This window comes from Dermacentor albipictus, unplaced genomic scaffold (assembly GCF_038994185.2).
Source record: "Dermacentor albipictus isolate Rhodes 1998 colony unplaced genomic scaffold, USDA_Dalb.pri_finalv2 scaffold_17, whole genome shotgun sequence".
Lineage (NCBI taxonomy): Eukaryota > Metazoa > Arthropoda > Arachnida > Ixodida > Ixodidae > Dermacentor > Dermacentor albipictus.
In genome coordinates, this window is record NW_027225571.1 from 7,131,355 (window position 1) to 7,155,372 (window position 24,018).

Below are 24,018 nucleotides of genomic sequence, written 5' to 3' on the forward strand. Positions count from 1 at the left end.
GTGGTATTGCACATTCTGCATTGGATGGCTTCAAAGGTAGGGTTCACAAGCTTTCTTTTTAAATCTGAACCGGTTCAAAGCTGTGGGGTGCCTCAGAGACATGATCATTGGAACATGATTTATACACTGCACTTGTCTGTTTGCTATGCCAAAACCTGGTGAGGGATCCTTTAAAATTCTTATTATTTACGTGCTTAATACAAACGTCCTTGCTGAAGTTCTATACAATGATGTGTCTTGTCTTGCTCCTGGATTTTCTTCTGGTTAAATTGCAAGAGGCAAAAAGTCTGATTATATTTTTTACAGCCAGCACATCCCCTTCTATAGACCAAACAAGTTTATTGCTACATCTTCCCCCTGGACTTTGAATTTTTATTTATTTATTCAATGTACCCCTAAAGGCCATCAGCATGTAGGTATTACGTGGGGGGGGGGGGGTGGAGTCACACAGCACTTTCATGAAACAATACAACTTTCAATTAAAAAAATAAAAATGTGCAAAATTGTAGCATTGATGTGGGTGGCATTTTCTAGCACAAAGCATATCTCTATCAGTTTATCCTTATGAGCTAAGATAAAAAATTGAAAAAATAAACAAAAGGCATGTCTTGCTTAGCATTGAAAGAAAATTTTAAATTTCCAGAAAATGGGAAGAAGTGTTTCCGCAGGCTTATTCATTACAGGATACTGCTTGCCTTTGAATAGGTCATAAGTGGTATACAGAAATGACAAAAAAAGAAGGAAAGCCACCTTGAAGAAAAATGGCCTTTCACACAGCCATAATATAACTTCACACTGTGAAATGAGAAATATAACATGAACTTTAAGTTTTAAATACGAGTACTAAAGAAAAGAAAGAGCACCATGTCAAAGAATGCACAAGTACAGAATAAACTGGCATAGAATACTAGCTCTTTCTTCAATGCAGCAAGACATTGAAGACAAGTCAGGTGCATTTTCTTATCGAGCAACAACTCCCTTATTGAGTACTATATCTATACAGCAGAAATAACAAAACTGATGGGTTTGCTAACTGCATGAGATAGCAAGGAAAGAATACAAGGCTGGCATGGAATTGACAAATATTTATGCAGCGGTGCCAAAATAGGGAAGCATAGCAGGCATTCCATATACCAGCTGGAAACATGTTCATTCTTGGACCATTTGAAGACAGAAAATAATACTTAAATACAATTGGGGAGGCAAGTGTTGGCTTTTTCTTTAGTAATAACAGAATCTTGGCTGCATTGTTGCCTGCTGAAGGAATTTGTTCTCAACAGTCATTCTGTCTGAAATATTAGGGTACATACAGGAATAATTGTGCAAGGCTTCAAAGCCACGTGACTGGCATTGCACTCCAGGTTTATGCAAATTCAATTTCAACATACAGCTGGCACTTTCATTTGGGCCCGTGGGTACCCTGGGTGAGAAATGACAGCCAGGCCCTACTGAGACTTCGCCTGCAATGCTTCGGCTGCAATGCTGCCCGACTGCCAACCACTTCTCACCATTTTCCTTATAAACAGCCAAGGACCACCATACAGTGACACATAACTACAATGACATACAAAAAGGCGACGATGAGAACATGAGATACTAGCCCAAGAAAGAAATATTGTGACACGCTAAAGAAGATGTTTTAATCCTGGTCGGAAGAAGACGACGCTCTGGACTTGGCGCGCTGTCTACCATGTTGTCAGCTGCTACAATTATTGTAAATATCTTGTAAATATACGTCTGACTGTTTTTAACCCCGTAACAATATTTACGAGCTAAAGATTATTATTACCTCCTTGGGTGAAATCATCATGCTCGCTGGTGACTTGAGTGACGATGACTTCACCTGCACATTCAAAAGAATTCAGACAGAGCAACAATAGGACACACACACACACACACTGTGTAAACAAGGGCAGCCTTTTGTAAGTAGTTCTTCCAGTTCAACAGTTGACTCAGTTGTGCTCAAATATTGCGCAGAGGATGTATTCCATACTGCACATGGTTACACCTCATTTAAACGCAGCAGTTGCCTTTTCCATATGGGATGAATCAGAAGCACATGTGGGCTACAGTGATCCTAGATGGAATTGTCTCGACTATGTCTAGTAAGTGTACTATCAATGGGTTTTACTGGTACTAACATTTGGGCAGACACTTGAGCTTAACAAGAAAGCTAGAGAAGAATTGAAGAACCCTGCAACACTCTTTCGAATGAAAAAGGTTAGGTGTAACCTTAAGAGGAAGCTTTAGCTCGGGCCCAACTCCGACGCGGCCTATTCAAATACATGTAAAAACGCAAAAACGTTTTTCTGAGATAACCCCTGCGCCGATTTTAATGAAATTTGTTGCATTTGAGAGAAAAAGTTAAATTCCAGTGACTGTTGGAAGTGGAATTTTGATTTAGGGCTTGAATTTTGTTAAAAGAATTTTCGAAAATTCAGACGTTTGAAAAAAATAGAAGCACGAAGTTTACAAACTAATAGCTCTGCATCAAGAACAGATATCGCGATTCTGTAAACGGCATCCATTAGACCATTCAAAGCGGACAAATTTGATATGTCAGTTTACATGTTACGTGAATTTGTTACGTTGTTTACAAAAGTTCTGCAAAAGTTGTAATTACACATTACTCCATTTATTGAGGTTCATGTGTAACATATCAATTTTGTCCGCTTTAGATGTGCTATCAGGTACAATTGAGAGAATTGCGATATCATTTTTTCTTGCTGAGTTACGGAGTTGTAAACTTGATAGTTTCGTTTTCTGAAAATTTGCGATTTTTGCCAAATTTTTATAAAAATTTGACGACCTAAATCGAAAATTAGAAACCAACAGTCACTAGGTTTTAAGCTTTTCTTTTAAATGCAGCAAACCCCGTCAAATTTGGTGCAGCGGTTGCCGAGAAAAACGAATTCTCCTTTTACATGTATTTAGATAGGAGCACCCGAGCTAAAGCTTCCTCTTAAAAGAGAGCAGTGTGGATTAGAGAGTAAACAGGGGTAGCCAATATTCTAGTTGACATTAACAACCAAAAAAAGAAAGAAAAAAAAAGAGCTGGGCAGGTCATGTAATGTGTAGGGCAAATAACCAGTGGTCTATTAGAGATATAGAATGGGTGCTAAGAAATAGAAGCACAAACGAAAACACCAGGAAATTAGGTGCACATGGTGTAATGAAATGAGGTAATGCACAGCTATAAGATGGAGTCAGTTGGCACAAGACAGTGATGATTGGCTGCTGCTGCTGCTGATTTTGATGCCAGCAATAATACTGGAAAGAGCAGGCAAGTAATACACTGACATACAGAAGCAAAAAGATATTGTTACAGGGAGATCTACAGAAAAAGGGGTTTATTTACACTGTGTACAAGGAGACTAAAAGTGGGGCAGCAACAACAAAGATGCTGAATGATAGACCTCACTTTGTTCTCCCCTCTTGTCTGCTCTACACTTCAGCATCTCCTATATCTGCAAGACAACTGGCTCATAACACTACCCCTCTGGTGGGAAAATCCCCGACTCTGTGCAGGCGAAAAAAGCTACATGAAAGAACAAGCGCACAAGGTATTAAGGGTTGTACGGGGCACAATAGGGCTTGAGACGGACAATGTGCACAATCTCTATGCAGGGATGAGCAGATGATGACACAGGTAGCAGTGGAGCCATTTTATGAGTGACATCGGTCACTTAGCGGCACACGTAACACGGACTGGTGTACTGTAAAAGCAGTTTTTCGTATAGTCTGACACGTGATGCTGGGAACTACAGGAGGATGAGCGATCCAGGGACAACGTAGGTAGTCCTATAGTGCCTGTTGTAGTGAGACTGCTGTTGGATTTGGGACTCAGAAAATCGAGTGCAAGCCACTTGACGTGCTTGGTTGGCACAAGCTATAGTATCTTGAGCATATTCAGCGGGTGGGCACCGAGAAGGCACCAGTATGTCCATGAGTAATGTAGGATTGTGACCATATAAAAGAAAAAAAGGCGAACAACCAGCAGTCTCCTGCACGGAAGTGTTGTATGCAGATGTCACAAAGGATAATGCAGCGTCCCAGTCCTGATGGTCGTCTGACACATACGTGGCCAACATGTCAGTAAGTGTGCTGTTCAGGCATTCTGTCAAGCCATTTGTCTGTGGATGGTAGGCTGCAGTCAATTTATATTGTGTCGTGCAGGATTTTAGAACACCATCAATCACCCTTGACAGAAACTGTCTGCCCCATTCAGTTAGCAGCTGCCGAGGGGCCCCATGCTGGAGCATGATATTATGCAGCAAGAAGTCTGCAACGTCAGTGGCACAGCTAGTGGGCAGTGCACACGCATAATGGCAAACCGCATTGCATAATCTGTGGCAATGGTGACCTAAATGTTTCCGGAGGCGGATAAGGGAAATGGACCAATTAAATGGAGGCCGACACGGTGAAATGGCGCATACGGAATATCCAGAGGCTAAAGATGGCCTGCAGGTGGCAGTGCCAACCTTTTCCTGCGCTGGCAAAGGTCACACAAGCCCATGTACCAGTGCACTGAGTGGGACATCCCAGGCCAATAGAAAGGGCGGTGTGCACGGTCGTATGTGTGTAACACGCCCAGATGGCCCGTCTTTGGTGCGTCGTGCAGCTGCACCAGGACAGTGAATGGAGGCGAGTCGGGATGACAAGCAACAGGTCAGGACCGTTGAGGAGTAAACTGTGACAATGTAACGTGTCCTTTCGGAGTAAAAGAAAGACGGAGAGAAGGATCAGGAGTGTGGGAGTACAATTTTTCGATGATCTTGCACAGAGACGCGTCAAGGCATTGTTCGACAGCAATGGTGAAGAGTTGTCAAATGAAAAGAACAAAAGGGCTGGAGTCGCTCAGGGCAGTGTCCAGTATTTCTACGGGGTACCTAGAGAGGTAGTCAGCATCCTGGTGCAAGCAGCCAGATTTGTAAATGACAGTATACGAATATTCTTGAAGTCACAGTGTGCAATGACCAAGGTGACCAGTAGCATCTTTGAGAGCAGAGCACCAGCAGAAAGCATGCTAGCCAGTAATGACGGTGAAGGGTCGGCCACAGAGGTAAGGGTGAAATCTGGCGATGGCCGAGACAAGAGCGAGATGCTCGCTCTCTGTGATCAAATAGTTTCGTAGTCCTGACCATGCTGGTGTAGGGCTAGAACAGTGCCGATACCATGGCCACTGGCGTCGGTACGGATTTCCGTAGCCGCAGATTCGTTGAAGTGAGCCAACGCTAGTGGTGATATTAGTAGTCCAATCAGCTGTGAGAAGGTGGACACTTGTTCAGGACTTCAGGAAAAAGTCACGTCTTTCTTAAAGGGAAGCTGAAGAGTCTGTCGAATTCAATAAGACGCTCATATATGGATGTGGGAACCTTATAAACCATGAAGGTAAAATTTTGGGGGGTATTTTTCACTTAGGAGCGACGCAATCGTCGGTTAAAATTGCGCTGTAGCTCCGCCCCCCATCGAGCGCCGCGTGCTGCTGCTGACGCTGACGATGCGAGCGGAGACCGGAAACCGCGGCTTAGTGACGTCAACACTGGTGTTCCGCTCCTTCACAGTCTCCGCGACCGTGCCTGACCGGGCTTATTTCTGCGTGTGTGCCGTCCTAATCTGCTTTGCTCGACCCTACATTCGTTTATTTGTTTGTATATAGGAGTGGTAGTTGACGTGCGCAGCATCAATTGAACTTGTAGGCCGATCATGCCGGCGTTCTGTGCAGCCTATGCTTGCACGAACACCAGCGGCCGTGACGATGTTCCGATGTTCCATTAGTTTCTCCAAGACAAGAAGCTTTCAGCTAAGTGGGAGGCTGCTGTGAAGCGAAACAAGTTCAAGCGCTCAAGAACAACAGTGTTGTGCTCTAACCACTTCCGTGACGATTACTACTGGAGTTTATCAATAATGCGTGCTTTGGGTTCTCCTTCGTGTTAGCACGCTGAACGGAAGGAGCATGTTTATCGCTCACCCTTGACGCAGGTTTCATCACCAAGCGCCGCGAATTTTATATTCGCACGTGTGTTGTGAAGCAGCCTGCATGCAGCTACCATAACGCAGTGCAAGCGTAAAGTTTGCATGTGTTGGAAAGCCTGCTCACGCCAAGACACTGCGCTCCCCCTTCTCTCGTACACATAAAAAACCGACCATCTCACGTAGCCGACGAGATTCGCCAGTTACGAATAGCGTGTGGATGGCGCGCTGATGAAGGTTCTATACTACACGTGCTACAACAGCCGGTAAACTTTTCCCGCGTTTAAACCGTCTGTGTAGATTGCCGACAGCTTTGGGGCAGCCCACAAATGCTGAAGATCGCATCACCGCTTACGTTCTACCAGGAGGCATGCAGTAACATAACACTACAGTTGTTTGTCCGGAAACGTACTCACTGGAACGCTGAATGCAGCTTAGCAAAAAACATACTCGCAAAAGAACATTTCCAACACAAGGAGATGCTAACACTTCGCCTTCGTTCGCGTGGAAAGCAGTGCTTGCACCAGCATTTTTTGCTTCTCGGAGAGGCCGGCTCTTCGCAATCGGCTCGTACATGTACTATGTACAAGTATGTACAGTGCTCACGGAATGAAACACGACAGCGAGTATTTGGTAGAACCCAGCATATGTGCAGAGAACTCGAGAGTACCATGTCATGTCGCTATGAATCTGGTCACTAAAGTACGTACGTGTAGTATGTACAAGTATAAACCCCTTACAAGTGATCTTGCACGCGACAGCAACAGCGCTACAAGCGAGGCGATGGCTGTCACGTTCACTCGTCGTCTGCAAGCCGAACGCCACGCGATTGACGGCTTTGAGCGACGACTTCCCAGTATGAGGGCAGCAATATACACGCCAAAACTAGCGTGATGCGTGCTTTATCAATTTAAGTTGATGTATTTTACTCAAGAAGGAGCACAAAATATTTCTGAAGGTCTTGCACTAGGTTCTTATTCTTGCACGTGTAAAATTCAGTAGTTTGCTCGTTACGTGCAACAAACTGTAGTATTTGAGTTATGTACATCCAGTTTCGGCTTCGCACAATTGGCTAGTCGCTCATAGCATTTCCGGGCAACGAGCGACGAGTTCTAGATCTCTAGAAACAAGCGATCGAGCGACAACACCGAGCGGTTTGTTCAAGCGACGGCCCGTTTTGTCGCTCGAAGCCGTCGCCCTTCACCGTCGCGCGCAAAATCGCTCTCATAGAGTTTGGACTTAACGCCGAACTCCTCAGAGAAACGCAAGCTCTCGAAAATTTCCATGACCGTCTCAGAAAAACACCACCAAACTACTTTGCACCGTGCTTCGTGTGTAGCGGCAGCAGTCGGTCCGGACGAGCACCATTGTTGACGTCACGAGGCACCCGACCAATCACAGGCGTAAACGAGGCATGTGAGCTGGGCGTGTCTGCTGCTGCACTTTTAGTCGAAATAAAATAGTTTTGCGCTTTCTTTTGCTCAATTTCAATGCGATATTCGAATTCAGAGGGGTGAAAACCCCGGCGTACTGCTCTTCACTCATTTTTTCTGGAAAAGCTTTCAGCTTCCCTTTAAGAAGGCTAGTTAGGGGCTGTGCTATTTCTGCAAAATCTTTCACAAAATGCGAAAAATAAGAACAAAGACCAAAAAAGGAACAAATGTCTCGAGTAGAACGAAGTGTCCGAAAGTTGGTAACGGCGCTAACTTTGGTAGGGTCAGGTTGTATACCTGTAGCATCGACAAGATGGCCAAGTACAGTGATCTCTCAGGGGCCAAAGTGGCATTTGGCAGAGTTAAGTTGAAGACCAGCATTGCGAAGGACGCACAGAAGAGCCGAGAGTCTATGTAGATGACTGGAGAATGTAGGCGAGAAAATGACATCATCAAGATAGCACAGGCAAGTAGACCACTTGAAACTGCGAAGAAGGGAATCCATCATTTGTTCCAATGTTGCTGGGGCATTGCACAAGCCAAATGGCACAACTTTTAACTGGTAGAGCCTATCGGGTGTTATAAAGACGGTCTCCTTCATGTCTTTTTCGTCAATCGCGATTTGCCAGTGGCTGGATCGACGGTCTATAGAAGTACTGTGCGCCGTGCAGAGAGTCGAGGGCCTGGTCAATTCGTGGCAAAGGGTACACGTCCTTCTTGGTAATCTTGTTTAGATGCTGATAGTAGACACAGAACCACCAGGTGTTCTTTCTTTTCTGACAAGCACCACAGGGGATGCCCAAGGACTCGTAGATGGTTTGATGATGTCCTTGGTAAGCATTTTCTTGACTTCCGTTTGGATTATGCAGCGTTCAGTCGCACTCAGTAAGGATGCCTATGGATGGCATTGGCATTCACAGTGTCAATGTGATGAGTCACAACTTTTGTCTGGCTCAGATGGGGCAAAGCAAAATTGAAAACATCGCTGTAAGTGACTAGCAAGCAACGAAAGTCGTTAGACTGAGCAGCCGAAAGGTCTGGGGCAATCAATGAGTCAAAATGAGTGTCAAATGAAATGCTGATGTCAGAGCTTCAAGAAAACTACAGGGCATCGATAATGAGGGCGAGAGGGTCGTGTACATTTAAAGGCACTATGCTGCGCAGCGCAATACCCTCGAGAAGCCAGTGTAATGTGCATCCAAAGTTCAGAATAGGGATACATGCCCGGTTTGCAGTAGCAGTCACAGCGGAGTGAGGGAGCCAAAGAGCGTCTCGGGAAGAAGAGGTCACGTAGTCGCCATCACAAACCGTGGGATCTGAGGTCAGTATGACATACGTCACAGTGTGCCGCTGTCAGCAACGTGAACGACAGGTGATGCCGCAGGCATCAGAACCTTGCAAGCATGACGACAAAGGCGAGTGCTCATAACTGATAATTGCGCTCTCATGTCTATGAGCGCCAGAACAGGCACACCGTCCACTTCTATGTCCAAAAGATTTTGTCGGGCGGCCAGGGTCAACAGACGAGTTCCGGGTCGGTTCGCCAATGCAGCATCACTTCCGGGAGCTGCACTGGTCAGTTTTTTTAAGTGGGATGGCAACAGGAAGCGACGCACAATTGGTGAGCGAGAACGCCGGTTCTGTGGGATGGCGAGGGGCGTTCGCAGCATGGAGTAGGAGCAGCAACATTATAGTGCACCAGGTCATTGCCAACATAAAAGGGTGGGGACCGGCTCTCTTGCGGGCGGTAAGTGTACGTGGGATGAGGAGATGACGAGTTTGACGAGATGGAGGAGTTTGACGGTAAAATGCCATGGTTGGCGGCAATAATCTTGCTAAACGCTGAACGAGGTCGAGCGGCAGGAAGGGAGGCGAGATGATGCGATGGAAGTCGATGATGTAATGTGAGATGTCTTGAACTTGAGGGTGACGCACTCTGTGGGAATCACCACTGCTCCAGCTGAACTATTAGAGGATACAGAACCGTCTGTGTAAACGTGGATGCGTCCTCTGTGCTGTTCATGTAGCACTGAAAGCACGGTTTGTTTGAGGGCGAAAGTTGACATCTCTGTTTTCCTTTTGATACCGGGAATAACAAGAAGAGCCTGGAGTGGATGGAGGCACCACAGCGGTTAAGATGGTCATGCTGCAGGCGTGAAGTTTGACGGTAAAATGCCATGGTTGGCGGCAATAATCTTGCTAAACGCGGAACGAGGTCGAGCGGCAGGAAGGGAGGGGAGATGATGCATTGGAAGTCGGGCAAAGTGCCTGATATGCATCCTTAAGGTGTCGACTTGAAGATACGTAATGATGGGATGGTCATGCGCGATGGCTATTGTTGCTGCCGTGGACGCACATCTGGGAAGACCAAGGCAAATTCGCAGAGCTTGAGCTTGTACAGATTGGAGGGAACGGAGGTTGGTCTTGCCGGTCCCACCCAGTACAGGTAACCTATTAGCCCCGAGAATTAGGAGTGGCACCCTCTCGCGAGTGACGTCACGGCCAGGACGCCGCTCGCTCCGGCTCGCTCGGCTGCCGCGCGCGCTCGTTCCCTTCGTGTATGCTTGGGGTATGGGTGGCTTGAGCCGTACGTATTGAAAAATACGTCGGCTTCTTTCAGCTGCCATACCTTAACCACAGTTTCTTCTTCAAAAGCGTGTGAGTCGAGAAACTTTGCGGCTTGGATACCGCAAGCTAAGTAGCGTTAAAGGGGTCTACTAGGTTTTGCAATGCATATATGCGCCGTGTCTATCGGTAAATTTTGACTAAAAAAAGAATATCTGCAAATTCAACGCGCGAAGTTGTGTATGATGCTTCGCTAAACATTTAACATTCCTTTAGTATTTAGCTATGAGAGGCATTGCATTTTACGTGGAAGAAAAATTTGGTAATTGGCGTCAACATGTTATCTGATTTTAGAAAGACACTGCCCAGCGAAGCTCTCATCATGATTCCTATTACTCTGGTGTGTTGTTCTATTCAAATATGGCCATTCATTAATGCGTAAAAAAATAGTTAGGCGCGCATTTCTTATGAAAAAGTTTGCTGCTACTTTCATCCCCCTCTGAAACAGGCCTCCCAAAAAACGAATTGCTCATGGCTGCTAACACGACGGCGCGTCATGTAGAGTATTTACATAGTTAATTCACAAACACCATAGTAGCAATCACCTGAGAGAAAAGTTTCGTTGTTAAGATCGAGAGCCACTCAATTGAAAGTGATGAAATGTTTCATAGTGGCCCTCACTAGCCTTTATCGACAATATGGCACACCCCTGATCACGTAACGGTAGCAATCGACTGTCCGTATGGCGAGGCACGCTATGTTCGCGAAACCCATCAGTTCAGTACAACTTCGAAATAAAACCGTAAAGCATGTTTTTTACAGCGCCAACTCGAATGGCTAAAGTATTCTCGAGCTACTACACCGCAGCTTAGATTTCCTGTATACAAAAGGAAAATTCAAGCACCTTCTGTCTCACCATGTCTCGATCCAGCGTTATTCAATTACACAAACGGATAACTATTCGCTTCGTCGGTACATAAAAGAGAACCTTGCAGGCAAATTAAGTTGGCTCCAATCCAATCGCAAACATTCATAAAGAAAGCACCACAAGCCTTGCTTATACTTTCACTTGATTTCTGACCCTCCACCGGGGGAATTTTGATATCTTCAATATGTCCCATACTACTAATCATTGACGCTTCGACTTCTTTCTGGCTGCAGCGATGCGGTCCAGCAGGCATACTTCACTAAAAAAATTGGGCCGAGCAGCCTGTGTCAGTTCGCCAAACAGATTCGTCATGTATATTCCTCAAGCAGCAAGCACCAGTAAATTTCTCAAGTGAGTTTTATTTGATTTAATAATTTCCATTTACACACACGCATGTACAGAGGAGTGGGAAGTGGAGGTGGATGAGGGAAAAAAGTCACACAGACGCGGCTTGAGGTAACCTCACCCCCTTAGGTACAATATGGCTGCATGGGGTAACACATCAAGCGCCATATAATTTACATTTATATAGTGGCCATAAAACATTGCAGTTATACAATATATGAAAGAACAGTGAAATATTTCCACAATAACAATTCAAAACACACTGCGGCATTGAAATAAATAAATGATATACACTAGGTAACATAGACAAAAAAAGAGGAACATAACATACATTATTAATCATTAACAAACGCGCTCTAAAGAGGTGAGTTGAACGTGTAGCATGGAAAAGGGAACATATATTGGTACATTCCTATTTGTACTCTGTAAATAGCTGTAAGCCTTCATTAACTTTACTTCAAGTTTCCGCCGCTTAAAAAAATGAACACGTGAAGAACCGCCTAATGTTGACAAGCAGTTAAAGAAGCAAGTGAGGCGTGTAGAATCTAAGCTCCAGTATTAGTTAAGTCCCCGTGCTACTGCCGAGCGTTTCTGTGAGGAAATGGAAAAATTCGATATTATACCATGAACTACTCGTCGTGAGCAAACCTGTTTTAGCGGAATAAAATCAACGTAACTGCTGTAGAAGTCATATATAGCCAGCTTTGTGACATACTTGTTGCACCCGGCGGCAGGTATGGTATCATAACTGGATTCCTATAGGCTATGCTCTTGCGATTGTCTATCCGCGTATGAAAAACCCGCAATGGGCTGGTCTGCGTCGCTTCGGCTGGCACTGTAGCATTGCCTTCGAGAGCTGCATTGTTGTCTAAGAAATTAGCTCTTTGAATAAATGTTCGCAAAGGAAGACGTCGTAAAAATATATTTGAGACGACCAGCATAAGTATACAAGCAGAGAGAACGAGGGCGAACAATCGAAAACACCGCAGAAAGCGCCCGGACAACGCCCGAACTGTAGCAGACGACAGGCGCGAGTCCGTGCCCTGACGTCAGGTGAGCGGCGCTCGCAGCGCCGCTCGTGTTCGTTCTCGGGACTAATAGCGCAGGAGACCGAGGAACAGTGCGTTATAGAGTTGGAGCATCGCACTCACAGACGCACCCCATGACTTTCCCGCAAGAAAACTGAGCACGTGGGTTATCATGACTAATTTCCTTTTTAGGTAGGAGATATGACGACTCCAGGAAAGGTCTCGGTCTATTATCACTCCCAGCAAGCGGTACGTCTTCTCATAGGCAATTGGCGGTCCATTAATTCTGATAACGTATGGTTTCATTGCTTTATGCGTGAAAGCGACTATAGAGCACTTCTCACAGGACAGCTCCAGACCTCGTGCTCGAAGATAACCTGATGTTAGTGTGGCCGCTTTTTGAAGTCTGGCGCGCACCTGAGGACGCGTCGCTCCTGATGACCAAATGCATATATCGTCTGCATAGATCGTCATATGGACGGATTCCGGAAGGGTATGAACCAGGTCGATGAGCACCAGGTTAAATAGAGTGGGGCTCAAGACTCCGCCTTGTGGTACGCCTCGGTAGGTGTTGCGTTGTGATGACGCACCGTCCTCTGTTTGCACAAAGAATGACCTGTCCTTCAAGAAGCTGGATATCCACCGAAAAACAAGGCCGCCTAGGCCGACATCACCCATGGCGTCCAGGATGGCTTGATGGGTTACGTTGTCATATGCGCCTTTAACATCCAGGAACATCGCCGCTGACAGTCTCCCGAGGCTTTTTCCGTGCTGAACAGACGAGACAAGATCTATGACGTTGTCTATAGAAGAGCGTCCGCGTCGAAAGCCTGCCATAGCTTCAGGATATAACTTGTAATGTTCTAGATACCACTCTAGACGCGTCAGCACCGTCCTCTCCATCACCTTTCCTAGACAACTGGCCAGAGCAATGCGACGATAAGACGCCACGTCTAGGGGTGATTGCTGAGTGTGGGGCTACTTACAATACAGATGGGACAGATGCCTGCGTTCGCCAACTCTCCACGTACGACTGTTTGAATTAAAGATGCTTCTGGGTGGCACTCGTGGCAAGAACGTGCCTGAGGAAGCGATGGAGACACAGCCTCGATCTCGCGCCTGACAAGATGTAGCAAGTTTACAGCACCAGGCGGCTCGACATTTTCAGACAATGAGGTAGCGGCGGTATTAGGGAACCAAACTAATTGTTGCGAGACATGATGGCTCTTTGCTTCTTTAAAGCATTGACACTCTCTTCTAATGTCGTCGACAGTCGAGCAGTCCTTCTACACGAGTAAATTAAAGGCGTCGTCAGCAATGCCTTTAAGAATGTGGTTGACTGTCAGCTTTGGGCATCTTGTCGTCAACCCGCCAACGGAGTGCTAATGCATCTTGAATGTACACAACATGCGGTTCAGTAAATGTTTGGGACGAGCACGAAAGTTCCTTCTTGGCTCGCTGGCACCCAACTGGCTTCCTAAAGAGCTCCTCCAGTTTTTTCTTGCAGGTATCCCAACTGGTCTATTCCTCCTCATGTGTTTGGAACCAAATACGGGCCGTTCCCATGAGGTAATAGATTATGTTAGCCAGCATTATAGTTGGGTCCTACTGACTGTTCTTGCTGGCTCGTTCGGATTTGATTAGCCAGTCTTCGACGTCCATGGTGTCAGTGCCGGAGAAGGAGCTAGGGTGTCGAAGTTGGGTCAAAACAATTGGCGTTGTGGTAGCTGGAGCCAAAGCAGCAGGCCTCTCAGTCGGCATGGTCGAATGGCCCGCAAGGTGTCCACTGCGAAGTTCCGTGATAGGCTCATGATGTGCTCTGCAACTCCACCAAGATGTTGCAGGGAGATCTACAGAAAGGGGGGTTTATTTACACTATGTTGTTGCTGCCACACTTTTAGTCTCCTTGTACAAAGATGCTGGACAATAGACCCAAGTTTGTCATCCTCTTGCCCGCGCTACACTTCAACATCTTCTATATCTGCTCGACAACTAGCTCATAACAATATTGTAATTTGGCACATCTAGAAGAAAATTGAGTGTAATGAAGCTGGCTGGAAGAGACACGCATGAGGGAGGAGCGCAGATGTAATGAGAACAGTTGCTTTTCTCATTCACATATTTTTTTTTCAACATTCGTGAACCTTATTTATTTCTTTTATCACATAGTATACATAAGGGAAGAGGGGGCGCATGCAAGCACAAGTGGTTGCAAAAGAGAAAAAGTCGCAATTTCACCTGAAGGGTGTTGCATCGATTGCAATTGCAAATTAGTGGACAGCTCTGCGAAGTAAAGATAGTTCTATTGGGTGTATATCCCTGTACATATAGGAATACTAACTAAATTAAGCATGGTTTCATGTGCGCACAAGCCAACATGAACATATCTCACTCAATGACTGCAGAAACTTGCTGTCGAAACGCTGCAACGAGGAAATGCGGCAGCAGCAGCAAGTGAATTGACCTACGTGTAGCCACTCGCATCAACGCCAAGGCAATGTCTCCACTCTGGGGACGCTAGGTGGCGGCATGATGTGCAGACATGTCTGCATCAGCCCGCAAACCGAAGTTGACCTACTTGTTCCAATGTACCTTTTCTTCACAATTTCTACTGGAACAACTCCGGGAAGTTACAAGGAGCAATTGGATGGTGCACCTATCATGGTAGGTCCACTGAAACCTTTTTTGTGGGTCCTTTCTCCAATACCAAGGGTTAAGCCTATTTTGGCTTAGCACGACATTGGCTCCGCCATAGCGCGGGAAGGCGCGCCCGCTCGCTTAGCCATCCCCCAAGAGCGTTCTAGAACATTCCACCATGCCTTACGAGGCAATGGTAGAGGGAGAGCAAATCTCCAAAGAAGACACCGAGTCCAACAACTGGATTATCGCTCACAGAAAGCGGAATGCGGACAAAACCTGCGTCGAGAACGAGACGCGCAAGGCAAAGCAAAAAGGCGCCCGCGTTGGCGCCAAACAAGCCAGCCAGCTATGAAAGGTTGCCGCAGCGTCCAGGCTACCGCACCTGCCTAAATCCCACTTTCGAGTTGTCGTCCACCCGGGGGGAGGGCTGGACGTGCGAAAATGCAGTCAGATCAAAGTCACGAACGCCATTTTAATGGCGGCCAAGCTGCCCCCGGTGGCAGCCGAGGAGGATATTGTGTGTGCGAATGCAATGCAGAATATCTTTATTATCAGCACACCCTCTGAATTGAACGCCAATGCATGCTCCCAAGTCCGGGAGATTATCATGGTGCATAAACGGCACCCTATCGCGGCTTACATTACGCCTCCGGGCAATACCTGCGGAGGCGTCGATGCTGATCTGCCCGAAGCTGCACTGCAAAGCCTTTTTCTTACACCCAGAAACCCGATGGTGCTCGGAGTCAGGCGCATAAAAGAGTTGACTGCCGGCCGTGATCATACTGTTCAACGGCATGAAAGTGCCCAACTATGTCCGCTGCGGCCCCAACATGGTGAACTGCATGCTGTACAAGAGGCAAATAGACACTTGCCGCAACTGTGGACGAGTCGGTCACAGGCACTCCGTTCGCCCCAGACCGACCGAAAAAGTGTGTGAAAAGTGCGGAACATTGCAAACCACAAACGGAAACGAATGTGTGCAACCCAAGTGCACGCTCTGCGGCGACGCTCACCTCACTGGTGACCGAATTTGCAAAAACAGGTATCAAGTTCCTTATGTCGTGAGGAGACGACGCAGAAGAGGAAGGAAACGCGGCAACAAGAATGCAACAAGCAACGCTGGGAGTCAAGGAACCCCAGCTCCAGCCACAACGCCAACTAACAACGCTCCCAGGAACGCCATCGCGGAACGCTCTAGATCGAGATCCAGGAGCAGGTCCCGGGTCTGGATCAACTCACAACCCACCTGGGCGTACAAGGCAGCCAAAACAGGTGAGACCCGTGCTCCCGCACAACAAGGGCAACTGCAAGAGCAAATGCTAGGCAAAATTCAATCACTCGAGCGTGAAAACGCGTCTCTTAATAAGGAACTATCTGAAATTAAGTCATTATTGCAGGAAATGCAGCAGAGATAACGCGCAATCGGCGGCCAAGCTGCCGCAGCAGCCGCCTCTCTCAACAGAGGCGCTAAACGCAGGGTGAGCCCCGAGCCCATGGACGAGGAGACGCTTAACGTCTCGGGCATTAAGCAACTGCTTGACTAGCTAAGATCAGACATAGTTGCCGAAATTAGCTCCATCAAGCTCTAACTGAACGAGCACACAGCAAGGCTCCAAATTTTAGAATCCGACAGACAGCTTGCGCTGCTCGGCACTCCCCCACTACTTAAGTAAAATGGCTAACTCAAGCAATCTCGTTATCTGGCAATGGAATTGCGCCAGCTTCCGCAAAAGGAAGGCAGTCTTGCAACAACTACTTAGCTCTGCTAATGAAAGGCCGTCAGTAATCCTCCTCCAAGAAACACTCACCGATGTGATCGCTCTTCGCGACTACCATGCAGAAGCGCACTTTTCGGAGGGCAAAAGAGGCATAGCGACACTTGTTTCAAAGAGTCTCGCCTATTTACGTCGCGACGTTAGGCCGAACTTAAAAGTCGAACACATCATGGTCGAGCTCATCCAAAACGCTAAACTCAACCAATGCGTTTTCCTTGTCAACGTGTACAGCTCGCCAGCCGACAGAAGGGAGACGTTCACTGCTCCCTTCCAGAAGGCATGTCAAATTGCAGGCGATCATCCGCTTATCATAGCAGGGGACTTTAACGCACAACACCAAGATTGGGGTTACATCAAAGATACGGCCAAGGGCAAGGCACTCGCGGCACAGATAGCAGCCTGCGGTCTCACCTTGGTCACCGATCCAAAATACCCCACCAGATTTGGCAACTCGGTCAGCAGGGATACCATGCCAGACCTGGCCATGGTTATGAATGCGGAGGAACCGGTATGGACCAATTTACAAGAGAACCTCAGCAGTGACCACTACATCAGCAGCTTCGCTATAAGAGTCATCAGCACCTCTCAGAAAATTCAGAGTATTGGATTGGAACCTCTTTAGAGCTATCAGAAAGAAGGACGAGACTATACACAGCTCGTTGGAGGAATTATTCGCCCGCGTCCGAGAAGACGTTGCTGCTTCCACAAAAGAAATAGAGACGAACAAAGAGGTAGAGCGCATGGACAGTAGGTTAGCACACCTGCTAGAGGCCAAAAACGCGCTACAGGCACAATGGAAAACACAAAAGTTAAATAGACGCCTACGCAAAAAGATTGCAGAACTTGATAAGCAAATAGATGAACATAACCAAACCCTCGCTCGGCAACAATGGGACGAAGTATGCAATGCTGTCGATGGGCAAATGAGAAGCGGAGCAAAATGGAACATCCTCAAGCATCTGCTGGGGGACAAACAATCCAAAGCCAATCAGAGGCTCACTATTGATAGGCTCAACTTAAAAAACTCTGGCATGACCGAGAAACAAATTACAGACGAGCTGGCCTTGAGGTATTTCTGTATCGAATCCGGCTCAAACAATGACTACCCCTCTGTGACGCTCGAGAACGAAACGGACCCTCTGGGCTCCCCCTTCATGTACGCGGAGGTGAGAGAGGTATTATACGAACTCAACTGCAGATCAGCACCGGGTCCCGATGGGATCACAAATAAACTCTTAAAGAATTTGGATGATGGGGCCATCGAGCTCCTCACAAATAAAATCAACAAGGTTTGGGACACAAGCAAGGTACCACTGGAGTGGCGTAACGCGAGCAATCCTTATCCCCAAGCCAGGGAAACCCTTAGAGCTTGGCTCGCTCCGGCCGATTTCATTCACTTCCTGTGTAGGAAAGGTCGCCGAGCACGTCATTCTCAATAGGGCCACTAAATTCACAGAGGAAAAGAATCTCTTTCCGTTTAATCAAATTGCATTCAGACCATCCATGTCCACACAGGACGTAATGCTGCTTCTAAAACACAAGATTATTGACAAGGACTCCAGATACACCAAAGCCGTCCTGGCACTGGACCTAGAAAAGGCCTTCGACAAGATGACACACTCTCACATACTCGAATCGATTAAAGAAGCGGGTCTAGGAGAAAAATTCTACAAGTACGTCAGCTCGTTCCTAAAGGATAGAAAAGCCACTATTCGCCTAGGAGCTCTGGGCTCAAGAACATTTGATCTCGGACCCAGAGGCACCTCGCAAGGGGCAGTCCTCTCCCCGTTTTTATTCAACTTATCCATGAGAGCTCTTTCCCAAAAGCTGGCCGAGATTGAGGGTGTCGGTCATGCCTTCTACGCCAACGACATCACAGTCTGGTGCGATGGAGGTAGCGACTGGTACATCGAAGAGAAATTACAAACAGCGAATACAGTCGTTCAAGAGTTTCTCATGAAGGCAGGACTCTGCCTGTCGGCTAAGAAATTGGAACTGCTACTATACTGACCCACAATCGGTGCAAAGAAAGGGACCACCTCCCGATATCTCTATCACCACTGAGACCGGATCCGTCATCCCGGTAGTACACAGAATCAGAATCCTGGGCATGTTCCTGGAGGAGGACGGCAGTAATGACTACACCTTAGAGCGCATTGCAACCAAAGCCGATTCCACGACAAAGTTAATCAGGAGGGTGGCCAACAAAAAAAGGGGGGCTATCGGAGGATAATCTTAGGCAACTCTTCCACACCTTCCTAATCAGCCACATTAACTACATAGCCCTGGCCCACAAATGGAGCAGAAGGGACGCGGCTAGAGTAGAAACAATCATTCGCACGATCATAAAATAGGCACTGGGTATCCCGCAGAGCATCAGTACCGAAAGGCTGTTGGAGCTGGGTGTCCACAACACCTTTGAAGAGATAGTCGAGGCGCAACAGATGGCAGAAGTTGCAAGACTGGCTTCCACGGAAGCCGGCAGACAGCTACTAGCGCATATCGGTCAAGGTTCGAGCATCACCAAACAGAGGGAGTGCGCGCTCCCCGTCAATGTCAGAGAAATGTATTCAGTATCCCAGATACCTAGAAATATGCACCCTGAGACAATTACGGCAGACGTAAAGCGAGGGCCAGGGCCCTTCTTAGCCTTGCGGCTAAGATTGAGGACAACTTCACCTTCGTCGACGCTGCGCAATACGCTGCTTCCAATCATTTTGTTTCGGTGGCTACATCGCTGCGAGGGGAGCTGCTGACGTCGCTTACGCATCAAAATGTGAACGCCGACAAAGCCGAACAGGTGGCTGTAGCTATCGCCATGGCCACCCCGAACCGTTCCACTATCTTCACAGACTCGCGAGCTGCCGTTCAAGCATTCATGAAAGGCTCGGTATGCAAGGAAGCCGCTCGCGTTCTCTCTGCAGCATCTTGGACAGGCAAAAAGCACTTAATCTGGTTCCCTGGTCACATGGGCAGCGATGCTCATGAAGCCATCCCCAACGCCAACGAACTTGCTCACTCCCAGGCGCGAGATCTCAACCACCGCGCCGGAAGTGGGCAATCGGAGGCAGGGGGATGGCAATGGCACAGGGACCCTCTCCTTACCTTTAACGAGGTCTGCAAGCACTATCAACTAGGGCATCGGAAGTTTCCACTTACACACCCGCACCTAAACAGACCACAGGCAATCACCCTGCGAATGCTGCAGATGGAGACGCATCCGTCTCCATTTTTTTGCTCAAAGTTCCTAGGCGGGATCAACCCGGGCTGTCCGCACTGTAGACATCCCAGATGCACTCTTAAGCACATGCTCTGGCAGTGCCTCGACTTGTGCGGGGGCTCAGGATCTCCCTCTTCAGAGGAAGACTGGCTCCGGCTCATCACCAGCTCCGCCAAGGAAGAGCAACTCAGGGCTGTCCAGAGAGCCCGCGATATCCCCGAGAGTCTTAACCTCCGGGCCCCGTCGTGGTTGCGGCCCGCAGACGCTGCCCCCTAACGGGGACACTCATCATCTTCTCAGGACCAAAATAAAAGTTCTTTGTCAGTCTTTCTGTCTGTCTGTCAACGCGAACTAGGCCGCGAAAACACAGCGCAGCATGGACTCTGTACCCGCCACAGATGGCTTTCAAGATACAGCGGCTCGGACAGGGCGCGCGCAGCCTCCCGGAGTAGAACGCACCCTGCCCCCTCCTCACCCTCCCCCCAAAGCCTTGTGCACGACAGAAGGCGGTGCACTTCCTCCCCACTTTCCTCCTTTTCGTGCACGAGTTTGAGCTGCGATTGCCGGCTCACCCTCGCATGCTTTCCCTCGCACATACAGCATACAGTACACGGCAGCGATTTTATCACCCTTGGACTTTATATGGAATCTCACAGTGACCCTGATGGTAGAAATACCCCTGGAGTGTCCATCATAGAATTGACAATAAAGAAGAAAATTAAAAATAAAGCGAACACCAAAAAAAACATAACGCTCATCTCCTACAAGCTTAAAGCAGCTGCTGAAAGAATTTGAAAAGTAAAAAAAAAACAATGCGGCATACATAAGCAAGAAATGTACTAGGTGGAAGTGTTGGCATTGGTAGATTATTCGTAAGTTTATAGTGCTCTCCATGAAAAGCAGTGACCTCGTCCCATTCCTTTAGTCATTGTTCAAAGCTGTTCAGCAATTTTTGCAAATTGATTCCCCTCAATGCTTTGGTTGTTCTGTCTTTTGCCTCCTCTACATCTTCAAAATGCCCTCCTTTAGATCTCATTTCACATTTGTATATAGATCATAAGGGCGCAAGATACAGGTAGTAGAGGGAAAATGAACGAGCAGTGTCATCCCATGCTCATCATAATGTGCCACACACTCAGTATTTTGCGAGTGGAAATATTGTCGTGATGCACAATCCACTCATCTAAGCTCCACAGATACGGCAATTTTGTTTTACCTGCATTACACAACAGCTCAGACACTTCAACAAGAACAAAAAAATGCTGTTTTTAAAGGGACCCTGAAACGATTTTGGCGATTTTCTACAAACGTACTGAGTCGTTAGAGTAGGTTCTTCTGATTATTAATTGATGCATCTAAGTGCTCTGCGTAAAGCGTGTAATTTATTATAAGGTTTTAAAAATACCCATCGCTGCCGATCGCAGCGCACTGCTCGGCGGAATTTTAAGCCGCCCCTACCCATATGATGCAAATAACCCATATTACGTCACATGGGCGAGCTATCTGATTGGCTGACCAGGGCGCGTGGTCGATAATTTTTCCAACTTTATGGTGAACAAATGATGCTCGTAATAGTTGGAATGTTAGTTACTTTGTTTTTGTAAAAAGAAAATAACTTAAAGAGAATACACAAGAATAGTTTTTTAGTACACTTCAGCACTTCCGGCACACAGCAAGTGTCGTCTGCTTGTGTTACAACGTACTCCATTTTGACGAGAGCTCCGCGGTCAGAGTCGGTCTCAGTCTTTTCGCGAGCACTATGATTCGACTTTGTTGCCTTGTGGACTGCAAACCTAGCGACCTGCAAACCGCGAGTCCAGTATTAGGGCAAACGCAAGCGCAAGGGAACAGGGTCTGGCCGCTTGACTGTGCCGGGATGAGCCACGAGATGAGCAGAAGGGCAAATGCGAACGGTCTGCACGGTGCAGCCACCTGGTGGCACAGAGCTCAACCATACACAGTAGCAGCAACGAAGTGTATTCTTTGCTGCTGGTGTATATTTTTCGCAGGAGTGTAATCATCAGCACGTTGATTTAAAAATGTTTAAAATGCTTTACACTTGGTTAGAGCAATATTAGCGCTTTGTTTGACTGGTTAAGCGCTGCGCCAGCAAGTGTCTGGACCGTGCAGACCGATCAGGCTGCTCACGTACGTCTACGCTAAAGTTCCTTCATCAGCTTGCGTTTATGCCTCTAGTCATTTGCCGAAATGACCAGCTTGCCTGTTTTTAGCGGAGTACCGGACACGTTCGGCGCTACGACAGAATGCTCGCAACGCACGCTGCTTCGATAGCTCTCGGTCGACGGCCAAGCGGCTAGCGGAGAGGTCTCGCGCGGGAGGGGGCGTGCTCCTAAACAACCCGAAGTGAGCGATGTGACGTCGCATCGTGACGCTGAACCAGTGAAGGCGGAGCTTAGCGCCGCTCGCTCGGCGAGCGAGTTGAGGAGGAAAAGCATAGCTAGGGAGGAGGGTAACTTCTAATCGCTTGCAGCTCCATTAATACGTAACGCTTCACTTAAATTGCGGTGCGAATGTTGTACTTAATCTGTACCCTACGCGCCTACAAAATTTGTCCGAACCGTTTCAGGGGCCCTTTAAATTTGCTATGCAAACTTAAAATAAATGAACCCTTTGATAGCAAAAAAAATTCCCCAAGAGGGAACAGAACTTGATGCACACACACTGTTCTTCGACATTTACCATTGCAAAGCTGACACAGACGGTGCCAGAGGCTAAAAAAAAAGTAATGGAGAGAGCAGATGAAACTTTACACAAAGGCGCTGCTTCGCCAGCTAATAGAGACAGCCGTGAAGAATGCCCGTCTAGAGTCACTCGTTGGTATTAACTCTCCTTCTGCTTCACTAAAAAATTCTTATTACTTTTGGGTATAATACCTGGGTATACCTCGTATACCTGGCTCTTTTACGTATGTGACATTTAGCATGTGGCAACCCTTGCCTGCATACGAATTTGAAAAAGCTACGTGATAAAGCACTCATTTTGTTACAAACATTTGCTAGCACTGCCCTCGAAAGGTTTTCCTGAATCATGCTGTATATGTCATTGCCACATGCTGTGGCTCTCAAGACATTCAGGCGTAGCCTAACACGTAGTGACAACTCATGTCCAACATGCACATCCAAAACAGATGGCCATTATACACAACCAACACATGATGCATGTCTTCAAAGACCTTACTTAGAAATAGGCTGCAAAAAATATCAGCATAGTACTTTTGTCACCAGAAGCAGGGTGTCGAACTGAAACTTCTTAGTTTGGTTCAAGTTACTGTTCAGGTATTTCAGTTCTGCTTCAGCTCCAGAACAAAAATTACAACAGTTCTCAACAGCTGAAACTGTTCATTAAAGTTCAATAAATATAATATGTTACCTTATCAACCACTTTTCTTTTTACATGGTGATGACATTAAAAAAAGAACATTTATGTTTATTAGCTTAAGAGGATAATGTTCATTTGCTACTGAAATCTTTTTTTTTCACTCTCCTTCTTTTTAGCACCTGCACATGAAGCCCTTCTTTGTTTTTTATTAGAACACACATTTATTATCTGCCTGTCACAGATGCACAGTGTCTTGCTTATATGAAGAGGACAAAAATTTCACAGCAAATTACAGCTTTGAAGGAACTACAACAAAAAAATCTGCTAATCAATGTTTCAGTAACTGTATGCAACTAATGCAGCTTCAAATAAGTCATTGTTCAATGCTACTCGGCTTTGTGAAACGTTATTGACCTCTGAGAGCTGCTTCACTAGAGATGCCGATGCTGCCGTCCAAGTTGTTGGTACGATTTGTTGTGTCCACCATAGGGGAGCAAGTGGGACACAATTTACTGCCATAAAATTGCGCCCTTACTGACTACACTATTTTCAATGCTTGCTCCGTTTGGACATAGCTTAATCAGCTTTCAAAATGCTTTTGCATGTTCTCTGAAGCTGTGGCTAAAGCTTTGTGTCGTCCAACCATTCACCGCCTACGATATTACTCTTTGACGTTGCTAATTATGGCTGATTCGGCTGCTCTGATAACTGCACAACTACGGTATCACTCTTTGATGCTGCAACATCAGACATATGGCGTTAAGTTCTAAGC

At 46.9% G+C, this 24,018-nt stretch overlaps 2 protein-coding genes across 9 annotated transcripts in view; one reads left to right on the forward strand and one right to left on the reverse strand.

Moving 5' to 3' along the window:
* LOC139052024 (uncharacterized) overlaps nucleotides 1–24,018 on the forward strand; it is a 266,591-nt gene that overhangs the window by 120,771 nt on the left and 121,802 nt on the right. The gene's annotated exons all lie outside the window — the stretch shown is intronic.
* LOC139052022 (histone acetyltransferase KAT5-like) overlaps nucleotides 1–24,018 on the reverse strand; it is a 181,327-nt gene that overhangs the window by 82,659 nt on the left and 74,650 nt on the right. For all 7 annotated transcript variants that reach the window (XM_070529090.1, XM_070529091.1, XM_070529096.1 and 4 more), the window contains one exon: nucleotides 1,790–1,843. In XM_070529090.1, the coding sequence (XP_070385191.1) occupies nucleotides 1,790–1,843 (54 nt within the window). The remainder of the gene's footprint in view (nucleotides 1–1,789; nucleotides 1,844–24,018) is intronic.